At 45.9% G+C, this 24,324-nt stretch overlaps 1 protein-coding gene across 1 annotated transcript in view; it reads right to left on the minus strand.

The window, feature by feature from the left end:
* The window catches only part of LOC137272719 (transient receptor potential cation channel subfamily M member-like 2), a 45,725-nt gene continuing 21,401 nt past the window's right edge, over positions 1-24,324 (minus strand). The window contains exons 19-32 of the mRNA XM_067805103.1: positions 24,117-24,291; positions 23,835-23,888; positions 22,725-22,748; positions 15,533-15,647; positions 15,015-15,228; positions 14,248-14,387; positions 13,406-13,545; positions 12,038-12,159; positions 5,152-5,246; positions 2,377-2,580; positions 1,939-2,146; positions 1,192-1,311; positions 475-681; positions 1-227 (exon numbers count right to left, since the gene is read on the minus strand). Coding sequence (XP_067661204.1) covers positions 126-227; positions 475-681; positions 1,192-1,311; positions 1,939-2,146; positions 2,377-2,580; positions 5,152-5,246; positions 12,038-12,159; positions 13,406-13,545; positions 14,248-14,387; positions 15,015-15,228; positions 15,533-15,647; positions 22,725-22,748; positions 23,835-23,888; positions 24,117-24,291 — 1,920 coding nt within the window. The 3' untranslated portion in view covers positions 1-125. The remainder of the gene's footprint in view (positions 228-474; positions 682-1,191; positions 1,312-1,938; positions 2,147-2,376; positions 2,581-5,151; positions 5,247-12,037; positions 12,160-13,405; positions 13,546-14,247; positions 14,388-15,014; positions 15,229-15,532; positions 15,648-22,724; positions 22,749-23,834; positions 23,889-24,116; positions 24,292-24,324) is intronic.

The following is a 24,324-nucleotide window of genomic DNA, read 5'->3' on the forward strand; positions in this document are numbered from 1 at the left end:
AGAAACCTAAATTCTAATGGTATCATATATGGCACTTGTGTTGTAGACTGGTGAGCGCTGAAGAAGCAGTGTAGGTAATATTGCTGTGATAGATACCAGCTGGAGAGTAACTCCTCCAACTGGTCTTAGAAGTAGGAGTCATGTATCCTTGCTGCTTCTTTCACAATGGAATCTTGGTTGCCATAGAGACGAGTGTAGGGGGAGATTTCTCTCCAAGCATTTTCTCTCTGGAACAAAAAACATGGCATATTCATGTTTCCTTTCACGAATCACTTTATTCATATAGTTAGATTTGGATCTAAGTTGGCATCTATATTTCCATTCTTTCCACAGCAGATGCTGTTTTGACTTCTGGTGCTAGAGCTTCTGATTGGTTGAATAACCCTTACAACAGTATTTCTGACAGCCACTAAAGCCAAGTTTTGTCCCTTCTCCCAGTCACCATGACAACCATGTCTACTGACAACAACTCACCACAGGGATCCTGTCATCCAGTGTGTCACTGAGTTCATAGTGGAAGTTCCAGACTTCCGCTTCCCTCCATGCATTGTCGGTGTTGGAGGGGTCATCAATGTAGCCACGATACAGGACCTGCGCACTGAAGCCTTTAGCTGCTGCATTCATCTGTGACAGGTTGTACAGCGTCTGAGTTGAGGTGGACATTGCAAACTCGGCAAAGAACTGCAAGAAGAGAATGTTTCACTCACACAGAACAGTCAACATCACCAGATGTAAGGTCAAAGTCAGGATACAGTCAGTGAATATTAGTCAGCGTATTAAGAAGTTCTGCTGAATTCAAAATGATTTCATATTACATTTCTTGCACATGTGATAGTATAATGTCACAACAGGATCATGAGTGAGTGAGGGAGTTTAGTTTTACGCCACACTCAGGGATATTCCAGCCATATAGCTACACAACCACAGCACTAGGAAAGAAGATTTCATGTCAGAGTACAAAAAGATGAAAGGTGATTTATGTTTAACCAGATGCCATGTGGACAAATATGAGGTCCTGACTAGGCACAGCTGGCACATATGTACAAGTCATAACCTAACAGTATTTACGCTAATGACATCTTCCTCAATGAACCACTGATATTCTTTATATAAGCACCATATATATTCTGGGATGGGAATCTGGCCTTGAATGACTGTAATGTGAACTTGTTGTAACCTAACAGTACTTACACTGATCATATCTTCTTCACTGAACCGCTGACATTCCTCAGCATCTTCTGAGTTGAGAACTCCCTTCATAAACTCCTCACACATCACGCCATAGGAAGTGGTCTTGCCATACACATTACCCTTGAAATATGAAGTCACATGACGAAAAAAAAGGCCACTCATTGCACCAGACTACAAGCCACAAGCATTCTATATTTATTTAAACAGGTGAGAGAATGTCCTTGTTACTATAATATCTTGAATCTTGTACATGAAACCTGCCTTGTATCAACATATCACCATTAAATACACTACCCAGTATTGATGAAGCTGGACTAAAGGTCATTAAAAAAACCCAGAGAAGTTTATCTTTAAAAGATTCAAGATTCTCGATTCCAAAGAAGTGAGCAAGTTGTGAAAGTAACCAATAATATGTATGTATGGTGATGATACATGGAGTCTCAGATACTATATATTGTTGGATGCAGTTGTGAATTTTATTTATTTAATTGAGTACAATGAGCTGACACTGTTTAGAATGACACTTCCAAACACATCATGATGCTGCAGTTTGAAATGAAAACAGTTGAGACAACTGGCTGTAGGAGAGAGATCCGGTAGTCTGAGCTGTGTCACTGCATCAAAGCTATGTTCTGTTCAGAACACATCCCTACCACAGACCCACATTAATTACAGCCATCATTATACAGGTTGAATGTATCACTCTGTAGCATGTAACATACAATACACTTTCAGTAAAGTGCTTACACCTGGAAGAGTCAGCTCCCCTGTATCCGGCCTTGGGACCACTATAAACTCCAGGACCCGCTTCCCCTCCACGATGATGTGGTCCAGTGGGTAGCCCAGTGCCGAGTACTTGCGCTTCCACCGTGTCACAACAGCTGCTATACGATGGTTGGGACCCCACCTCCACAACTTGCCCCGCCCACGGATACCAGTCCTACCCAATGGGTTCCTGAAACGTTTATCACCACAATCAGACATTCTTGAATAGTTTAGTAGAGGATAAGTTGAAACTTCTTTTTGCAACATTGGGAGAGTAACTTAGATGGGATATGAGATTCACTGTTTTGTTTGTTTGTTGTTCTATGCTGCACTCAGCAATATTTCCGCTATAAGGTGACACTCTTTTATTATTGTGCCTTATGCTCAGATGACACCCTCACACTCAACCAGACAACTCACTGTGGAAGGTCGGTCGTGTCCAACTTATATCTCAGAGGCTGGTCGTTGAACGTGATCCATGACGTACGATCCACATCAATACTGACACTGCCAACCCTCTCAATAAACACGGTGTTCCACATGGGATTGAACTCAGGCAAGGGAGGCAACTTCTCCACTTCCTCAGGACTCATTTTCTGTCTGGCCTGTTCCTCATGGCGGAGTCTGGAAACGAAGTTATATCAGGTTGTGAGGTCATGGATGATGTAATAGGGTCTTTGTTAAGGAACTTACTGGTTCTGATGTTGTGCAGGATATCATTTTTTTGTGAGGCTAGAAAGGAGGTTATGTATGGTCAGGTGAAGGAGGAAGCTATTGGTTGTGATGCTATGGAGGAAGATATTGGTTGTGATGCTATGGAGGAAGTTATTGGTTGTGAGGTTGTGGAGGAAGTTATTGGTTGTGAGGTTGTAGAAATTATCGGCTGTGATGCTATGGAATAAGTTATTGGTTGTGATGCAATGGAGGAAGTTGTTGGTTGTGATGCTATGGAAGAAGTTATTGGTTGTGATGCAATGGAGGAAGTTATTGGTTGTGAGGTTATGGAGGAAGTTATTGGCTGTGAGGTTGTGGAACCTATTGGCTGTGAAGTCATGGAGGAAGTTATTGGTGGTGATGCAATGGAGGAAGTTATTGGTTGTGATGCTATGGAAGAAGTTATTGGCTGTGAAGTCATGGAGGAAGTTATTGGTTGTGATGCTATGGAAGAAGTTATTGGCTGTGAAGTCATGGAGGAAGTTATTGGTTGTGATGCAATGGAGGAAGTTATTGGTTGTGATGCAATGGAGGAAGTTATTGGTTGTGATGCAATGGAGGAAGTTATTGGTTGTGAGGTTATGGAGGAAGTTATTGGCTGTGAGGTTGTGGAACCTATTGGCTGTGAAGTCATGGAGGAAGTTATTGGTGGTGATGCAATGGAGGAAGTTATTGGTTGTGATGCAATGGAGGAAGTTATTGGTGGTGATGCAATGGAGGAAGTTATTGGTTGTGATGCAATGGAGGAAGTTATTGGTTGTGATGCAATGGAGGAAGTTATTGGTTGTGATGCAATGGAGGAAGTTATTGGTTGTGAGGTTATGGAGGAAGTTATTGGCTGTGAGGTTGTAGAAATTATCGGCTGTGATGCTATGGAATAAGTTATTGGTTGTGATGCAATGGAGGAAGTTGTTGGTTGTGATGCTATGGAAGAAGTTATTGGTTGTGATGCAATGGAGGAAGTTATTGGTTGTGAGGTTATGGAGGAAGTTATTGGCTGTGAGGTTGTGGAACCTATGGGCTGTGAAGTCATGGAGGAAGTTATTGGTTGTGATGCTATGGAAGAAGTTATTGGCTGTGAAGTCATGGAGGAAGTTATTGGTTGTGATGCAATGGAGGAAGTTATTGGTTGTGATGCAATGGAGGAAGTTATTGGTTGTGATGCAATGGAGGAAGTTATTGGTTGTGAGGTTATGGAGGAAGTTATTGGCTGTGAGGTTGTGGAACCAATTGGCTGTGAAGTCATGGAGGAAGTTATTGGTTGTGATGCAATGGAGGAAGTTATTGGTTGTGATGCAATGGAGGAAGTTATTGGTTGTGATGCAATGGAGGAAGTTATTGGTGGTGATGCAATGGAGGAAGTTATTGGTTGTGATGCAATGGAGGAAGTTATTGGTTGTGATGCAATGGAGGAAGTTATTGGTTGTGATGCAATGGAGGAAGTTATTGGTTGTGAGGTTATGGAGGAAGTTATTGGCTGTGAGGTTGTAGAAATTATCGGCTGTGATGCTATGGAATAAGTTATTGGTTGTGATGCAATGGAGGAAGTTGTTGGTTGTGATGCTATGGAAGAAGTTATTGGTTGTGATGCAATGGAGGAAGTTATTGGTTGTGAGGTTATGGAGGAAGTTATTGGCTGTGAGGTTGTGGAACCTATGGGCTGTGAAGTCATGGAGGAAGTTATTGGTTGTGATGCTATGGAAGAAGTTATTGGCTGTGAAGTCATGGAGGAAGTTATTGGTTGTGATGCAATGGAGGAAGTTATTGGTTGTGATGCAATGGAGGAAGTTATTGGTTGTGATGCAATGGAGGAAGTTATTGGTTGTGAGGTTATGGAGGAAGTTATTGGCTGTGAGGTTGTAGAAATTATCGGCTGTGAAGTCATGGAGGAAGTTATTGGTTGTGATGCTATGGAAGAAGTTATTGGCTGTGAAGTCATGGAGGAAGTTATTGGTTGTGATGCAATGGAGGAAGTTATTGGTTGTGATGCAATGGAGGAAGTTATTGGTTGTGATGCAATGGAGGAAGTTATTGGTTGTGATGCTATGGAGGAAGTTATTGGTTGTGATGCTATGGAGGAAGTTATTGGATGTGATGCTATGGAGGCAGTTACTGGTTGTGATGTTATGGAGGAAGTTGTTGGTTGTGGGGTCACCACCCAATCATTTAGTCACTTTTATAATAAGCATGGATTGCTGTAAATCAATTCAAACCAGGATCTTCATGGGTGAGATATGTTTTAAACACATTCAGTTATATAATGAGTAATGAGTCCATAACGTTTGGATTGTCATTCCTTCTGTGTTACGCCATCTGGTGAGCATTTTTCCAGCAACACCACAGCAGCCTGTAAATAATTGTGTCTTGGCAAACGAGTGGCTGATGTAATGAGCAAGATCCCACAGATAATGACACGCAACAGATCTCCTCACCACATCAGACATACAAACAGCACCACATGAGTGCTCTCAACATACTTACTCCATAATGTCCGGGTCCACAAAGAGGGCATGCTCTTCATTGAAATCCTCCAGGGAGCGGGTCATGTAGGTTGGGTCATATGCCTCGTACACAACCTGCAGGGGCAATACTGTTGGATATTACTGTATATACAAGGCTACAATAGACCAATTGTCATCTGGGATTCAGATGTGTAACAAACTGCTCAAAGCATGTGTGAGGCATAACTACTGATGGATGTGATTCACATGAAAGTTGGAATGGACTATATGCTATAAATGCTGACATCCACTGAGTATTGCCACAAATAGCAATGAAATTGCTGATGTTTCTTTGGCAGAGAGGGAAGAAAATCTATTTATGAAGTCATTAATGCTGAAAGAATAATGAACATTATGAAAGAATACAAATCCATTGAAACTACAAGATTTATGATTTTGTTATTAACTTCATACATCCTTCAATGTACAAATATGCTCCAAAATATACGCTTTTAAATAAATCTCAGATGATGTAAGATATGCCCTTTGGAATTTCACATTTTTAAAGAACAATACAACTATGCCTTCAAGATTAAACAAATATTTTTTTTCAAATTCAGACTGACTATCTTTTGACAAACTTAACCGAAAACAAGCTACTCAGATATAACTGTACTTATAATTATTAAAATCTAAATATTTTAGATATTTAAATACTTACCTTACCATAGGTCTTATGCATATTACCTCAAGCTTCGCTAGAAGAGATCAGACAGTCGTTGATTCGCCATTCCCTGGATGGCTACCTCATGTAATCTACGAATGTAGTCACGGAAGTGACGTGATCTCCCCACTCGCGCGAGAGCGCAGAATCCAAAATTCACTTTTACCGCCAACCGGAAGGTCCGAAGAGTCCAAAGTGGGGAGGAGCATCCAGCGTTGGGAGGGAGTCACCGCCCTATGGTAAGGTAAGTATTTAAATATCTAAAATATTTAGATTTTAATAAATTTTTAACTTACCTTACCATAGGTCTTATGCATATGGCTTCGACAGATGGATGGTGGTGTGGACTCCGGAGGACCATCCCTCAGCAAACAGTGCACATGCAACAGGAGAACTTGGGAAACCAATGCCAACGGTCTCAGGATAACACCTGGAGCAGGACAAAGAGTAACCCAATAGAACTCCAAAGAAAAACCGACGCACCCTGAGGGTGAGGTTAATCTTAAGACCAACGGTAAGTAACAGCGTTATTACCTAATGGGCGGACGGTCGGGTAAGTTGCTGAGCAACTACCAGTGGACCAAATGACTGTAACCCCTCCACATCTTCAACTGTCAGGTCCCTCAAGTAGTGGGAAGCGAAGACAGTTGATGATTTCCAGAAACAACCCTCCATGATCTGCGCTACCGTGCAATATCGATGGAGGGCCATTGTAGATGCCAAAGCCCTGATCTCGTGCGGGTTATTTGCTACCGGATGAGGCAGGAGCTTGTCGTCGTAGGCAGCCAGGATTGTCGATCTGAGCCAAAGGGCAATCGTGTTCCTGTTTACCTCTCCTTTGCAGGTCGACGCAAATGGGATGAATAGTCTTTTGCGGGACCGTCTCCTAGAGGCTGACCTTTTAATGTAACATCTCAGAGCTCTGACCAGACATAGCAGTTCCTCCTCCAAGTCATGATGACCAAGGATCGTAGACAAAGGAGGGATGGAAAATAACCTGTTGGGCTGCCCGGGAAGCGGGTTCTTAGCCACAAAGTCCCAGAGCAGACCCAAATGGACTCGTCCGTGCCTTGACTGTTCAAAGTGAATCTGTGTGACGTCAAGAGCATGGATCTCACTGACTCTAGCCGCTGTCGCCAATGCTAGTAGGAAAGCTGTCTTCTTGGATAGGTGTTCAAAAGAGGCTTCCTCTAACGGCTCATACGGCGGTCCTCTAAGATGTTGTAGAACGACATTAAGATCCCAGGCTGGAGGACGAAACTTGGCCTTCTGGTCTTCCAGCTTGAAAGCTTTGAGAAACGCAATCAGTTCCGGTACCTTGGAGATCTGTTTACCTGACTTGATCGCAAGGACAGAATTCAATGCTGACAGATAGGTGCCTAAGGTACTGCCTCTGAGATGTCTAAAGTTCCGTAGAAAGAGAACTTTGACACAAACTGAGGGGATGTTGCCATAGGATCTTGAGATCTATGAGCGCAAAAATTCTCGAACGAGCGCCATTTGTCGTCATATAGGGATCGGGTAGAAACTATGCGCGCGAGCTATAACGCTCGCCACGTGCATGGAGTAGCCCTTAGCCTTTAACGCCCTCTGCAAATGACCCATGCGTGAAGATGGAATCGCAGTGGATCCGGATGCAGTTGTCGACTGTGTGGATGCCGAAGTAGATGCAACCACTCTGGAAGTTTGTATGGTTCTCCGCTTGCGAGTCGTCGAAGGTTGGGGAACCATGGCCTGGCTGGCCACCAAGGTGCGACCAAAAGCAGTTGCAGGTTCTGAGTCTGCTTGACCTTAGCGACCACTTCTGAGAGAAAGGGCTGGTGGTGGAAACGTGTAAGCGTCCAGACCTTCCCACGACAGTGACATCGCGTCTATCGCTCACGCCTCCTGGTCCATAAAGTGACTGAGTGGAAACCCTGTGCTCCCGGGCGATTAACTTCGCCACTTGAGATGAGTACCCCTTGGCCCTCAAGACTTTCACAGATGGTCCAGGCGCAAAGATGAAACCGCGACGGAACCAGGTGCAGTGTCCGATTGTGAGGATGGAACAACAATTGGTCCCACTCTAGAAGCCGATTATTTGAAACGTCTCTCCACACAACATATTCTCCGTTGGTGATAGACGTAGGGGGTGAGATAAGGCGTCTGCCATGAAGATGCAGGCTCCTGGTATGTGAGATACTTTATTTTGGAGGATCAGACTCGACCACATCGAAGGGTAGAAACGACAAGTGTAGTAGAGGTCGAGGCCTCCTTGACCCTTGTTTACCTAGAAAGCTACTAGTGAGTTGACCGTATGGATCATCAGTAGCTTGTCTCTCGGTGCTGTCAACCAATGACAGACATGCATCACCGCTTTCATCTTCAACTGGGTGATGTGAAGAGATTGAGCTCCACTCTTCCAGAATCCTGCTGCAACCTTCTTGACTAGATAGGCACTCAATCCTTGGAGAGAAGTGTCTACCTAAAGATGGTTGTTGAATGACGGCTCTAATAAGTAACTTCCTACGCAAACATTGACCAGCGAGCCTACCACAGGTGTGGTGTCAAGACGTCCAATGTCGTAAACCTGTCATGAAATCATGATCAAGAAAACGCTGTCATAGACGTAATAGTAGACGTCTACGTCTGATCATATCCTAAGGTGACATGAGCAAATCGAGTAGACATTATCACTGACATAGTGATAACGGACAGAGTAGAGCTTGCTTTTAACATAGCCTTGAACTTCGACCCCCGAACCTGGGACGGCGATGTGATGAATCAAGTCCCGCGGAGTTAGTTAGTCATCCAAGCTGACTTAACAGCCTGATAATGAAGTTCACCCCTCTCAAGATAATCTTGTATGCCGTAAAGATGCGTCATTCTTCGACTTCAGAATAACCACGCTGTTCATTATGAATGTGTTGACATTTCAAGGAAGTCTATTTATAGCTGGCTGTCTGTCCGATCAGAAACTGCCATACATCGCTGCACGCCTCCTGATAGGCAGCGTTGAGACTACTGTTAGAGGATCTCTATGCCGACTAGAGAAATCCAATGCCGCTGTAGACTGCTAGTCTAGAGTGTAACGACATCTTTCCATCGTAAATGACTAAGTCACTGCAGACAACTTCCTTACACTAGAATAATAACAACACATTCTGCGCAGGGCGTTGTCCCTCGATGACCAATCAGAACGTAGATGTAACGTCCCTGGGATCCTTTGCAGGGCGTTGTCTCTCGGGGACCAATCAAAATGTAGACGTGACGTCACCGGTGTAGCAGGTAACTGATCACCATGAAATCTTGTAAACGGTGATACCCTGCTAGCCTGTAGGCTTAACAGTAACCATGCTGTATGGCGAGCACGTGTCTAAAGGAGTAAAGCGCGCGAAAACCCTTCCGCCGCTTGAAAACTGACGCAGACAAATTGCTTTCCAAGTACATGTGTTGGAATTTTCCCCGAAGATAAATGCTGCCCTCTCTTGTAATAAGAGGTGTAGTTAGGCGTGGCACTTTGTAGTTGTCTCGAAAAATCTTCGTGACAAAATGCATAAAGCACGTGAAAGAAAACTTTCTCCGCTTGAAGTATATGTAGACAAATTGTAAAGTAAGGATCTTTGAGGATGCAGCCAGTCCCTCCAAAGGACACCCAGTCTCACGCCTACCAGCAGAGGAATATCTGGTACGGTGATCAATCCTCGAGGCGTTGTCTTCAGACAAGTCCATCGCCGCCGCCGAGGTAGCTGACACCAGAGCAGACAACGGCTTAAGCATCCGCTTGAGTTCAGTCTCAATGGTCACCCGCTTAGAATCCTGCACTCTGTAAGAGAGCTGCGAGGAGCCCAATAACCGCTACATAGATTCAACCAAGACCGCCACGCTGTCCGCGAAAACCAGGCTGTGTATCTTGTAATCTGACTTCTTGGATTTACACACTTAGAAATTCGGATTAGATGACAATTTTTCAAAGACCGCATCTAATACAGCCACGGCGTCCGCCACCATAGGATCAGGCGGGATGAGTAGCTCCGGCGATAAATGAAGTGCTGCAGGGTTGTTGGAATTAGCCGAAGGTGAAGGGCAGTACGGTAACCTGTCAGCAATCCACTCGAAGACGACTGATAAGGGTAGTTAAGTGTCATCACCATCGCCGTCGCCTCCTGCCTCCTCGTCGAAGTCCGGGCCAAAAACCTGTTCTTCCAGGTCCTCATAGGAAACGGAATTCGAATCACGCCACGATGTAGGAGACCAAGTCGATGCATGAGCAGCAGATTCCTTGGACGAGATCCAAGGTGGTTCCGGCGACCGCAAACGCCGAGTTCTAGAGGAGCGTCGAGGTGATATGGACTGGGAGCGCAAGCAACGTCTTCACCTGGTAGCTCATTCAAAGGGCGTAGCGGGGACCGAGAGCGCCGACAAAGACTACTGTGGAGGGTACAGGATCACCGACTCCCAGGGAACCTGGAGCGCGATCTGCGTCGAGAGCGCTCTGCCTCCAAGCGCCGAGCGCGCCCTTCATCCAACTGTCGTTGTAAAACCTCTTCCCTGGACAACGTCTGCAACACCCTGGGTATACGGTAAGGCGCAGGCGCTGGCGCTGGCATAGGGTCCGGCGTCGGCATAGGCGCTGGCGTAGGTATAGGCACTAGCGCAAGCACAGCCTCTGGCGCTGGCGTAGACAGACGCTGGCGTAGGCATAGGCATAGGCACTGGCGCAAGCACAGGCGCTGGCGCTGGCGTAGACATAGGCGCTGGCGTAGGCATAGGCGCTGGCGTAGTCACTAGCGCAAGCACAGCTTCTGGCGCTGGCGTAGACATAGGCGCTGGCGTAGGCATAGGCACTGGCGCAAGCACAGGCGCTGGCGCTGGCGTAGACATAGGCGTAGGCGCTGGCATAGGCGCTGGCGTAAGCAAAGGCGCTGGTGTTGGCATAGGCGCTGGTGTCGAGATGTCCAGACGCTGGCATCGCAGCAGCACCGGGCGTCAGCAGAGAGCGCAGGAACCTCTGGACTTCCGGATGAGACAAGGCATCTGGATGAAAACAGATCCACGATGGAATCCGAGCGAGGTGGTTCCGGGGACAAACGTACAGGCGTCACAGACGAACGCCCCATCCCAGGCGTCGGCACAGGCGTTGAAGGCGGTTGTAAGTCAGGGTCGTCCGGCAGAGATCCCAACGACGACGCTGGAGACGACAACCTTCTCTACCGCTGTGAAAAAAAACAAAAACTTCCTCTTAGCCGCAATAAGTCTCGAAATCCGCCACCAATAACGCCTCGCAGTACTGGCAGTGTCCGTCAAAAGAGCAGGCTAGAGACGCACAATCCGGGCACCAAGGGTGGGGATATTCGCCGATTCCTGCCCCAAGCAGATAGTGCAAAACTGGGGAGATATACACAGTTAAGTGCAACAAACAAACATAACAATGCGTTGAAACCAACGCTAGGAGGTAGAAAAAACACCCCTATACCAGAAATGCAGCACCCCCACTGTAAAGTAGGCACGCCCGTAAGCTCGTGACAGCGAAGGCCAAACAACCAAAATGGCTGTCTGCGTACATCGCAACGTGGCACGAAAAACATATAAATGCTGTGAAACATGGGCAAAAATACTAATCGACATGTAAAATCACATGGAGGAAGAAAAAACCAGCAAGATATAATACCCCCACGGACGCCATGCCGCACTCACACACGACGCGGGCGAACCCACCCCGAAGTGAGAGAAAAAAACAACACGAGGTAGCAAAGTAAGTGCAGTTAAATGATTACTTACCTAAACACGCACACCTAAGGGATACAAACCATACCTACCCGTGAGAAAACAAATTTATTAAACCACAAAGTAGGTAAACTAAGCGAACCAAACACGTCCGAACAGACGAACGCTAGAGGTAAAAGTGAATTTTGGATTCTGCGCTCTCGCGCGAGTGGGGAGATCACGTCACTTCCGTGACTACATTCGTAGATTACATGAGGTAGCCATCCAGGGAATGGCGAATCAACGACTGTCTGATCTCTTCTAGCGAAGCTTGAGGTAATATGCATAAGACCTATGGTAAGGTAAGTTAAAAATTAAGTCTACATAAAACAATGGCAGAGTTAATACTATCTAAAGGGACAGATTGTGATTGTTCGTAAGTCAATATGGAATAATCACCACCCTACACTCCACAACCCCACACCACAAAACCACACCCTGTAGTGTTGTGACTTACCTCCCAGGGAACATATTTATCGAAGACAGGAAAGCGCTGTGTGAGTGTCCCAGGGTAGGGTGACTGGCGGGATGAGACATGCACTAGCTTCTGGACTGGCTTCAGGCCCTGGCTCTTCGGGTCTGTCAGTCAAAAGTATCAACGTATATACCCCTCCCTCTATCCATCTAAGCATTGTAAACCAACTCTTGATTGGATTTACCTGACTGACAATCAGCTGCACTACTGCAGAACACTACATGCCCACGTTCTGTATCACGAATACACAAATCTAGATTCTGCATTACAAATACCAAATACTACACTATTACATGTTTTGAAAGGGTGTATGGGGCTATAAAACCCCTGAAAATTCCTGAGGTGCAGCTGAAGCAAATACAGAACTTACAAGGGTCTTACAGTCCCATACACCCTTTCAAAACACTGTGTGACAAATTTATTACCCTCTTTAAATTCAGCTTATCTTTAAACCACAACATCCAACAATCAGCAGAATGAGACAAAAAACAGTTTGCCATTATTTTTCCTGAATGGTCAGAAAGAGACACAACTCAGGATGGCTTAGTTCATGATAAATATGATCGAATTTGAGGTTTCGTCAAACAGCAAGTGAAATGCAGAAATATTTGATTTTTTAATGTATTTATTGACACACACAAATAAAAAAATATGGCAACAATTGTATTATTCTGTTTATACCTATGATTGTATATGCCAACTCAAAAATTTCGTATGGTAGCCACATTCTATCTAAGGTCAAGGTCATTTGTACAACATGTGTAGTGTGTCATGTGATATATTTGACAGGGTGTAGAGTTTGTATACCCTAGCAAATCTACCTACATGGTTTTGTACACTTTGCCTCATGACCAATCAAAATTCGACAAATTCATCTTAAGGGTGACAAATACCCATGTTCTGCATATTAAAGGTTTGAATCAAACACACTCAGGTTCTTTATACTACAAAACTAGGCTATGTATCACCAGTATCCAGGTAAAACTTCACAGCTTCTGCCTCACAAATACTGAGGTTCTGTATTACATATACTAGGGTTCTGCATCACATATAGGTTCTGTAGCTCACATACCAAGGTTCTGAAGCATGCATGAAGAGGATAAGTGTCATCATACCAGGCTTATGTATTATAAAGTTTCATACCAGATTCTACATCACACATATCATCTCTGTCATACACACCATGGTTCTGCATAATGCATACCAATAATCTGCAATATGCATATCAGGTTCTGTATCTCACTAACCTATGAATCATACATACACAGTTTCTGCATTATACATACCACGTAGTGCATCACACATACAAAATTCTGCATTATGCATAACCATGTTCTGTAGTGCACATACCCAGGTTCTGTATCATATGCTTCATCTCCTCCAGGAGCAGCCGACACACTGTGACACTCTTCTCCACGTGGACCACACGGTCATTCATTCTGCGTTGGTTGTCCTTTTGAAGCTGCATGTCGTCGATCAGACGAGACAAGCTGAAGAAACAAATACAGCTGGGTTGAAAACATCCATCCATACACTTGTCCCAACCCCTTTCTATCCAGATGCATGATTGGCATTTAAGAAGATGCTATTTGATGAACATACAGATTTTTCTTGTTTACATCTTCTTTTTATTCTAGAGTATAAACTTCATAGCGCCATCATGAGGTAGACACATGGCAGTAACACAAAACTGTTCAGTTCTACCTGATGATAGGTCTAGGACAAGCCCTGAAAGGATGTACTCCAGAACAAAAACAGGATGTAATCCAGAAAAATCTCTATGTTCCCTTTCTATCTACTCTAAACAAGGAACTGTACCAATGAACATCCATATGTGTCCCTTCCAGTGACCCCATCTGCCTCAACCATGTATCTGCCTGCATCATCCTAGAACAGCCCAACAGCTACAACTACCCAATATCCTGTTCCATCCCTTATTATCTTGTCCTTGCACATACCCAAACCCAACTGCTCTTCATTCTGCACTGCCATAGCCCCATCCCGACAACTGTCCCATTTTTGTACATGACCCATCCAGTCTCTTGCTCTACCGCACAAGCCACTAGTCCCTAGAACTGGCCTACCCTTGAACTATCCCATTCTTGTACATGACCCATCTAGTCTATTGCTCCACCGCACAACTGCCCGATTCTGATACCAGACCCTCCATGCATCTGCCCTATCCCACTCACCTGTCACTCTGTTCCTTGTTCCTCTGTTTCTCGATCAGATTCTGTTCCTCGTTCTTGTTGAAGGTCTGCAGACAACTCTTCCAGTAGTTGAAGTCCACTGTCCGCCTGACCTTCATAATCTGGACCTTCTTCATGCCGTCCTAGAGGATGAGAACACCTCGTGTAAATGTTGTACCATCTGTCACTTGTTCTCCACAGACGAACTTCCATGTCTACAGTGTACAGGTCACTATCATGGGGATAACGCAAGGCAGACATGTGTTTAGGAAGTGATCTAAGGCCTTGATACAGCAGGGGTGAGTCTGACTACAGCATGACTGACTGACTGACTGACTGACTGACTGACTGAGACTGACTGACTGACTGACTGAGTGGGTTTAGCATCATGAGCATTGATCTACACAAATGTCACACAATGTCGTGAGTCAACAAAGTCAGCAAGCCTGACCACCCAGTCCCACTTGTCAGTCTTACAACAAGAATGGGTTAATGTAGATTCTAACCCCGACATTCCTGGATCAACTACAGTATAAAATTCTTGTCTGTCCACATATCTGTCTGTCTTCAAGTGACAAACAACATGAGCATCGATCTGCACAATTGGGAATCAATGACATATGTCAACCAAGTCAGCAAGCCTGACCATGCGATCCCATTAGTTGCCTATTATGACAAACAGTCGCCTTTTACGGCAAGCATGGGTTGCTGCAGATGTTTGATGGAGGTGATCTGATCTCCCGACTACTGAACGCAGTAAGACACGTTACCTTCACATCCTTCTTGATGCACTTGCAGCATGCTCGGCATCGGTAGTACAGCTGCTTCAGCTTCCTCCATACCAGCGACAGGAACATGCACATGTAACTAATCAGAGTCAGTGGTGGCGGTAGACGCAGCCGCTCGTCGAAGTCCACAATAATGGTGTAGCGTTGGTATTTCCATATTTCCTCTGCTTCGTTGCTGATTCGGGCGTTAGTGTCACTGGGGTTCAACAGAAAATCTTCACTTTAGAAAGTTCACAAAAAATATGCATCAGAACAAATTTCCTTTCCTACATTTTGCTAACAATTTTACAATGAATTTGAAAAATACCTATATCATAATAACTAACAAATCAAAATACCTACCTGTAAATATAAGGCTTATCTGATTACATCAGAAGTATTAGCAAATATACCTTTCTAAATTCAAATGTAGATTTCTAAATCATTTCTGTTTCCACAATGTTGTTACCTTGAAATAATTGTTTAGTGTGATTGAATCTTGACAACTAGCAGAAAACTACCTGAACATAGCATAGAGCAGTGTAATGAGGACCAGCTTGGTGATGAGGAGGTACTGGATGACGATGGCATATCCCCCAAGACTACTGTAAGGGCATCGGTTCAGTTTGTCATTAGCTGCAACACAAAGCATAACCTGTCATTGGTGCAACACAACACATCACCTGCCTTCAGTTGCACTACAATACATCACCTGTCATCAGCTGCAACACAACACATCACCTGCCTTCAGCTGCACTACAATACATCACCTGATATTACCTGTAACACAATACATCATCTGTTATTAGCTGCAACACAAAACATCACTTGTCAATAACTGCAACACAATACATCACCTTTCATTAGCTGCAACACAAAACATCACTTGTCATTAACTGCAACACAATACATCACCTGTCATTAGCTGCAACACAAAACATCACTTGTCAATAACTGCAACACAATACATCACCTTTCATTAGCTGCAACACAAAACATCACTTGTCATTAACTGCAACACAATACATCACCTGTCATTAGCTGCAACACAAAACATCACCTGTCATTAGCTGCAACACAATACATCACCTGTCATTAGCTGCAACACTGAACATCACTTGTCATTAACTGCAACACAAAACATCACTTGTCATTAACTGCAACACAATACATCACCTGTCATTGGTGCAACACAAAATATATCCAGTCATTAGTTGCAAAATAAAACATCACCTGTCATTACCTGCAAAACAAAGCATCACCTGTAGATAGCTGCAACACAACACATCACCTGTCACTAACTGCAACACAACATATGTGCTATGACACACAACAGTTTATGTCTAAGTATGCAGTTATTCTTATCAGAAATCACAGTATCCATCATTTCAAAATTACAGGAACAACATGTATTTCCACAAAACAAACCGGAATTGTTTCATAATGACTGCAATTTATACAAACCTGTAGAGGTTATGAATTCTTTGAAGAATGTCCTCCTTGGGGTACATATATAGCATTAAAATGTCCATTTAAAAATGCCTACGACAGTTGTAACAATATTGAATAAATATTTTACAAAACAAAAAACTCGTTTTTGTCTTGTGAGACCACCCCTACAGGGCCCCCACCCGGGCCCCTTAACAGCCAAGAGCAGGTAACTCTCGCCGTGTACCTCATACCTCACTTTTCATGCTGAGATTGTCAGACAGAATGTGGGGAGGCCGGTGGCCGTACCCCAAGGAGGACATTCTTCAAAGAATTCATAACCTCTACAGGTTTGTATAATTCTTTTTCAGAAGAAGTCCTCCTTGGGGTACATATATAGCATAAGACAGACTCCCAACGAACGTGAGTCGGGAGCGGCATTCTGTCTGCTGATGTGTACCCTACACACACTCTCATACACTGCCGAAGCTGCGAGAGATAGAGAAATACACTTACCCAATCACCAAGCCGCTGATGTCAATCAGGCGGGGGCGTGGCAACATAGGGCCGAAAGAGCCAATCGACAATAACCCAGCAAAGGTGATGGACATATGACCACACCTCATGCCATTCACTGTAAATATTCCCCCAAACCAGCGAAGTAGTGCCAGGAATAACAGTGCAAGGGTAAATATGAGCGTATGTCGATGCTAATAGTGAAAAAAACGTCTATAGGTAGTTTCTCTTTGTGTTTTTTTTTTTTTTTATATATATAAAAACACCACCACCAGGGGATATCCGTCACCAATATAACAAGAAATGTTTCGTGAAAACCCACCACCAGGAACATTTCATGATAAACAAAGTCGAGATCTCAGACGCCCATTCAGCTAGGGGAATCACGACTCTGCCCACTGGTGAGAACTGTATGGCCAAACCGAGCACGTTCCCGTGAATGTTTGTCCAGTTGGTAGTGACGGATAAACGTGCTCGGTCGGCTCCAAATAGCCGCAGAGCAGATCTCCTCAATGGGCAGAGCCGCGACATAAGCCTGTGACGTAGCCACTGCCCTAACAGAATGAGCCTTTAACCCATTAGGGATAGGTAACCCTTTATGAGTATATGCCATACAAATGGCAGAGACAAGCCACCTAGATATGGTTTGTTTGTTCGCCGGCAGACCAGCTCTTCCCCCGCCATAACAACAAAACAACTGGTTATCTTTTCGGATATCAGCAGTTCGTTTGATATAAGCCCTAAGGGTCTTACGGACATCTAAGACGTGAGCACGTCGAAGAGAGGTACCGGGCGAGGGAGGCTGCATGAGCTTAGGGAGCTCGATAGGCGCTGTAACATGAAAAGCGCCTGCGATCTTAGGACGGTAAGAATCCGGCAGTCTAATACTGACCCTGTCTTTGTGAAAGACGGTCAAAGCAGGATCCGCTGACATTGCATGAATGTCACCTACCCGCCTGCCAGATGTTACCGCCACAAGAAAGGCAGCCTTCCACGTTAACAGCTGGAGAGAAAGCCCAAGGGAGCACCGTCAACAGGAATATGGAATGCCGAAATGGCCGTGGAATAGCCCCGGATAGTAGAGGCGGCTAGGCCTGACTCTAACCGGGATTGCAAAAATTCCAGTACTTCAACTAGAGTTGAAGAAAAGGGATCAAGAATCCCCCTGTTGACACACCAGCGCGCATAACAGGCCCATCTATCCTCATATTGAACGTTTGTCGAATCCCTCCGTGAAGCCAGAATTGTGTCTGCAACTGGTGCAGAAATTTCCTTGCTTGGAGGCGATTCCTGACAGTGGCCAGGCCACCCACTGAATCCTGGGATTCGGGTGCGGCGCTCCGTTCTGGGATAGTAAGTCCGGTCGAAAGGGTAAAAGGACAGGAGGCAATCATCATTACCGGAAACCAGCTTTGAGACGACCAAAGAGGAGCAAGAAGCACTAACAGTCGAGCTGGTTGGGTGGCCAGCTGCGAGAGGACCCTGGGAATCAGCGGCAGAGGTGGGAACGCCCACAATACCCTGTCCGTCCAATCGAGCTGGAAAGCGTCCTGAGCGATGGCTCTCGGATCCGGTATCCGAGAACAAGACACCGGAATCTGGTTCGTCCCCCCAGAGGCAAACAGATCCACCTGGAACGATCCGAACAACCGGGAGATAATCCCGAATATCTCCCGATGCAACATCCACTCGTGAGGAGCTAGGACACGTCGAGAGAGCGCGTCTGCTCGAACATTGTCCACCCCGGGGAGATACATGGGACGCACCCGAACATTGAACCGGTCGCACCACTGTAGAAAGTGCCACGCCTCCTCTAGGAGGGACGGAGAAACCGTACCGCCCTGTTTCAGGATATAGGTCATTGCCATCTGGTTGTCCATCTCTAGACGTACCACACAGCCTCGAACCGTCTCCCGAAAGTGTTGGAACACTAGCCGGACAGCTCTCAATTCAAGCACATTGATGTGCAGGCGCGTTTCGTGCCGTAACCATAGGCCCGAAACTGAATGGGCGCCCAGCACGCCACCCCACCCTGTGAGGGAAGCGTCCGTCTGAATTGAAAGGGTTGGTGAGGGAGCGTCCAGGGGTAACCCCCTGGATAGATTCCCTACCACTGTCCACCACCGTAAATGAGGAAGGAGCCACTCCGGAGTGAGGAGAATCATCTCGTAACTCCTGCCGTGGGACCACATTCGCGCCAAGGCGTACTGAATGGGTCGCATCCTCAACCGCGCCCTCCAAACAACGTCCACCGTCGCTGCCATGTTGCCTAGCAACTGGAGCCAAACCCGAGCCGAAGCCGAGGGGGACTCGAGGAATTGCATAACAACTCTCTGAACTTTGGAGATCCGATCCGGCGACAGGGAGACTATGCCTCTCGCTGTGTCGAACTGTGCGCCAAGAAGATCAGATCCTGTGTAGGAACTAGGTCTGACTTCTTGAGATTGATAATCCAGCCCAACCTGGTGAGAATACACATTATGGCGAATGTTGCGTCTCGACTCAAGTGAGCGGCAAGTGCTCGTATAAGCCAATCGTCCAGGTACGGGTGACAACACCTGCCCTGTGACCTGGCCACTTGCTCTGGGATTAACATAAGCTTGGTGAATACCCTCGGAGCCGTAGCAATGCCGAAGGGAAGCACCCGAAACTGATAGCATACCACGTCGAAGGAGAACCGCAGGTACGCATCCTTGAGGTCGATGGACGTAAGCCAGTCGCCTCTTTCTACAGATGAGATCACTGACCGTAGTGTCTCCATCTTGAATGACGGTACCTGCAGCATAGTGTTCAGCCGTTTGAGATTGAGAATCGGTCTGAACCCTCCGTCCTTTTTGGTGACCAGGAAATAAGTGGAGTAAAATCCCTCTTGTTCCTGGCCCCCTGCAACCACCTCGATGGCCGCCTTGTCCAGTAAAGACTGAACCTCGGCGCGGAGAACCTCGGCTTTCTCCGGAACTACCGGCACAGGAGTGCGCCGAATTCCGGAAAAGGGAGGCGGGTCTCTCTTCCATAGTGGTAAGTGGCCGTCACTGAGTGTGGATAGGACCCAGGGGTTGGAGGTTTCCTTTTCCCAATCCGACAGGAAGTGGGAAAGGCGGCCACCCACAGGAAGGTTTGGCAGAAGGCAATGAATGCCCGACATCGGCAGTGCTCCGACTGCTTGATTCGGGTTCACTTGCAAGGGCTACGGAGGATGACTTACTGGGAAGCCGGGGCCGACTTCCCTTTCCTCGGAAAAGGATGCTGGGGCGCCGCAGCCTTGCCCTTGCCCCTACCCTTACCCTTACCCTTCCGCGCCTGCAAGGGCTGTGCCCACTTAGCAGAGTCCTTGGCCGGAGCCGAAGGATAAGCGGAGGAAAGCACCGGGGGACGCGCACGAGAAGTGTGAGGCTGTTATAACAAGGGTTTAGACTCCTTGAATGTAGACACAGCCTCCGCGGCCTCCCGGACTACTGATGCCGCTCCTGGGAAGAGAGTAGATCCCATCGGGAATGGCAGTGAAAGTAGCGCTTGTTGAGTGGCCGGCGAATACCGTGCCACGGACAGCCACAGTCTACGGAGGCCCATAACTGCAGACATCATCTGACACGCCGAGGACCTGATCGAGTCCCGCGCCAGATGTGACTGCACCTCCGTAAGCTGTTGAGCGAGCGTAGGGGAAACACACTCCTCCTCAACACCGCCGCCGTCAACAAGCCGACGCTGCAATACCGAAGTATATGCGGCGTGTATTGTGACTTTAAGGCATTGAGCTGCATTTCGGTACTGCTCCTCAAACGACCTATAAGCCGATTTGAGGGCAGTAACGTTAGAGGTGAACGGAGGCAGGCGGCGTCCTTGCTTAGCCGAAGCTAAGGAGCTGCCAGAGGAACCCCCCAGGGCGACCGATGCATAGATACAGTCGTCGACCACTGGAGGGTTATACAAGTCAAGATCACCCATAAGGTAACGTCGGTCTAGCTCCGGCAAATCGAAGCGTGACCGCGCTCCCGTTAAAAGAGGGTTAATCACTTCTGACAATATAGAAGGGAGGATGCGCAACCGAGAATCCACCACCTCGGCTGGGGCAAAAGCCTCACCCGGCAGTCGGAATTCCTCGGGGTCAGGTGTCGCCGAAGCAACCATGACCTGCGGCAGGACAGAAGCGATACGCTCCGTACCTGCCTCAGCGAGGCGCCGAGCGAAAACGAAAACTCACTCGGCCCACCCCGGTCCTCCCCCTCCTCCATTATCTCCTCGGCGCAATCCCCCATGAGTGACACCTCAGATCTGTCATCTAAGGATAGCTCCGGGGGATCGGTCGAGGGAACATCTGAAAGAGAGAGAGGCCCGAGCAGAGCCGAGCAGCCCGACGCCATAGACCCGACGCCCGAGACTGAATCTGGGTGGCGGATCGCCGGCAACGCTCCCAACATAGGTATGGTCCCATGACCAACACTGGCAACCTCGGAGTGGCTGGCAACCGACTCTAAAGTCGGTTCCTGCGCACCCCTAATGGAAGTCCCCACACCGGCACCAGAGGCGTGGCTGGGGAGTCCCATGGAAGCCGAAGCCGGATACACACCCGACTCCGGACGAACGCCGATCTCCTGACGCAGACCGGACATCGCGTCCGAAATCAGGGTATGCACCGACGCCATTTGCTGCTGTAACAAAGACGAAAGTAAATCAAATGTTAACGGTTGCGAGGGTTCAGTGGGAGGTGCTGCGGAGGTAGAAGCCACCGCTGGAGGTGGAGCCGAAGTACCCTTCGCTGGTTTTGCCGTATCCCCCCCCCGAGACTGAAGCCGAAGACGCCTTCTTAATATCTTTCTTGGCTTTTTTTTAAGGCGGCTCCTGAGCCCAAATATCCCCCCCCCCCGCCTGGATCAAAGATCTATAAAAGATCAAGTCTGCATGACGGGATTTTTTAGCCCTGGGGGAAAAGTCCTGACATACGGTGCATCCTTGCTCGTCGTGAGCTTCCTCCGCCAAGCAACGCAGGCACAGAATATGCTTATCCCTCGGGGGGAGTTTTGCGTTACAAGTAGCACACCCCTTGAACTGGAAAAAACCGAACCGTGCTATGATTAATAGCAAGGCCCGTTAATCCAACAAACACATGAGTATTTAACAGAAACAATAATATGCACTGGTGATATTTAACCGTTAAATAATAAGAAAGCTATTTATGAAAACATACAATAGCATATAAGGATTTCTTTATCATGGAAAAGAAAGGTAGAAAACCATACAAATATCCGGTTTGTATTTAAAACCACCTAAAAGAATAGGCAGAAGAAATAACCACCAGGTACGTGCCGCCCGCCATCTTGTCAGCCACATGGCTGAAGACCACGGTAGCCACGGAAAGTTACAACATTTCATGAATGAAAAAGAGTGAAATATGCATTCCTAATACCGCCTAATACCGCCTAATGAAAAGTGAGGTATGAGGTACACGGCGAGAGTTACCTGCTCTTGGCTGTTAAGGGGCCCGGGTGGGGGCCCTGTAGGGGTGGTCTCACAAGACAAAAACGAGTTTTTTGTTTTGTAAAATATTTATTCAATATTGTTACAACTGTCGTAGGCATTTTTAAATGGACATTTTAATGCTATATATGTACCCCAAGGAGGACTTCTTCTGAAAAAGAATACCCAAACTGAACATTTATTTTGTTAATACATTTGAACTGTCCTGACACATAGATTACATCAAACAGTCTGTAGGAACTATTCCTGCATCACAATACACAGCTGGGTGCAGCATGGTACATGTGTACTTACCACTGCCGGAAGTGCTTGAGCTCACTGAAATTGAAAGAAGTACCATACAATTCAAACTATATGCATAAAGATGATTCAGTAGTATATAGCATGTTTAGAATAGTCAGTGCCTGTCAAGACTTCTGATAAAAAATTTCAGCCATTATTAACACTGACAAGATAAGGATAACTTTCTTTGGGGATTCAGTATACCTGTACTGACAAATGCTCCAGTCTAATGGGTACTTCTAATGTGCATATTATCAGTGCTGCAAACTCTTGCTTGCCAGACTATCTAGGATGGTCAGTTTTGCAACTGGACAGTCAGTTTTCAAAACGTTGCACACACAATGGTCTTGGATTTGAAAACATTAAGCAGTTTCTCTGCAACTTATTAAAGTTCTTGTTACTTTTCATAATCCAGAAAAGTTTGGACTGGCAACTTTCCAGTTGGTCTGGTAACTTTTGAGAGTTACCAGACCAGTTGTCTGACTGAAATTTTGGGGAGTTTACAATACTGACATTAGGCAAATATGCAGCTTCTTTTGAGCTATGGCTTGTATATTATAGGGCCCCGTTCAAAAAAGCCAGTTTTCACCTGCTCCAAATTCAAAGTTACCCCAGAATCTTTATGAAAAATACACTCATGGAAACAAATAAGGGGACACATGAAAGTACAAGTTTTCCTCTAATGATTACAAAAGTTTGACCCACAGTGCAGTATATACCATGTAAAGGAACCTGGAAAAGAATAAAGGAAGACTTGTACTTTCAGGTGTTCCCTTATTTGTTTTCTTGAGTATTTTTCATACACCAAAATATACTTTGGGAAACACATAAGCAAATACATGATAGCACAAGTGTTCCTATATTCTTTTCCAGGTTTCTTCATAGGCTTTGTATTGTACTGTGTGTGAAGTGATCTGGGTGATCTGGAAAAAATAAAGGAACACTTGTGCTATCATGTATTCACGTATTTGTGTTCATAAAATGTCTTCATTATTGGTAAGTGAGTGACTTTAGTTTTACACCTTTTATAGCAAGTATATGATCCGGGTATCAGACGATGGGATTTCTGAACCCCTGCTATGCTACCTCAATGTCTCATCTCCATTATTTCAACAGACTTACCACTGCAGTGCTCTATCGTCTTGTTACGGTACATGTAACTGCAGTCCTCATCACCTGTAACAGGTATCAGGGAAATTTGAGGCATCTGTCTCACGTTCACACAGCAAGTTCATGTGAAAGGTTCCAGACTGGAAGGCATGCATATGCCCTTTCAAACAAACAAATATTTCATTCAAACAAATATTTCATTTAAAAACTGAAAGACTGAACTTACATAAAGACTGAAGATTATACATTATTGCAAATCAAACATGATGTTTTGAGACAACTCAGAGTATCTACCTTCTAGGTCATCGATCTTGGTGAGGAACATGGCAAAGAAAGCCCGAGCCAGAGCCTTTTTGATCCCCTCCTGAGTCAGGGGGTAGCTGGGGTACAGCACTGCGTGGATTGTGATGCCACCAGCCACCATCACAATGAGAAACATCCGCATCCATGTCATAAAGTCCTTCCGAACCTACAATCGCAAACAGACCTCAGTGAATGGACA

Source organism: Haliotis asinina, chromosome 2, assembly GCF_037392515.1.
Source record: "Haliotis asinina isolate JCU_RB_2024 chromosome 2, JCU_Hal_asi_v2, whole genome shotgun sequence".
Taxonomy (NCBI): domain Eukaryota; kingdom Metazoa; phylum Mollusca; class Gastropoda; order Lepetellida; family Haliotidae; genus Haliotis; species Haliotis asinina.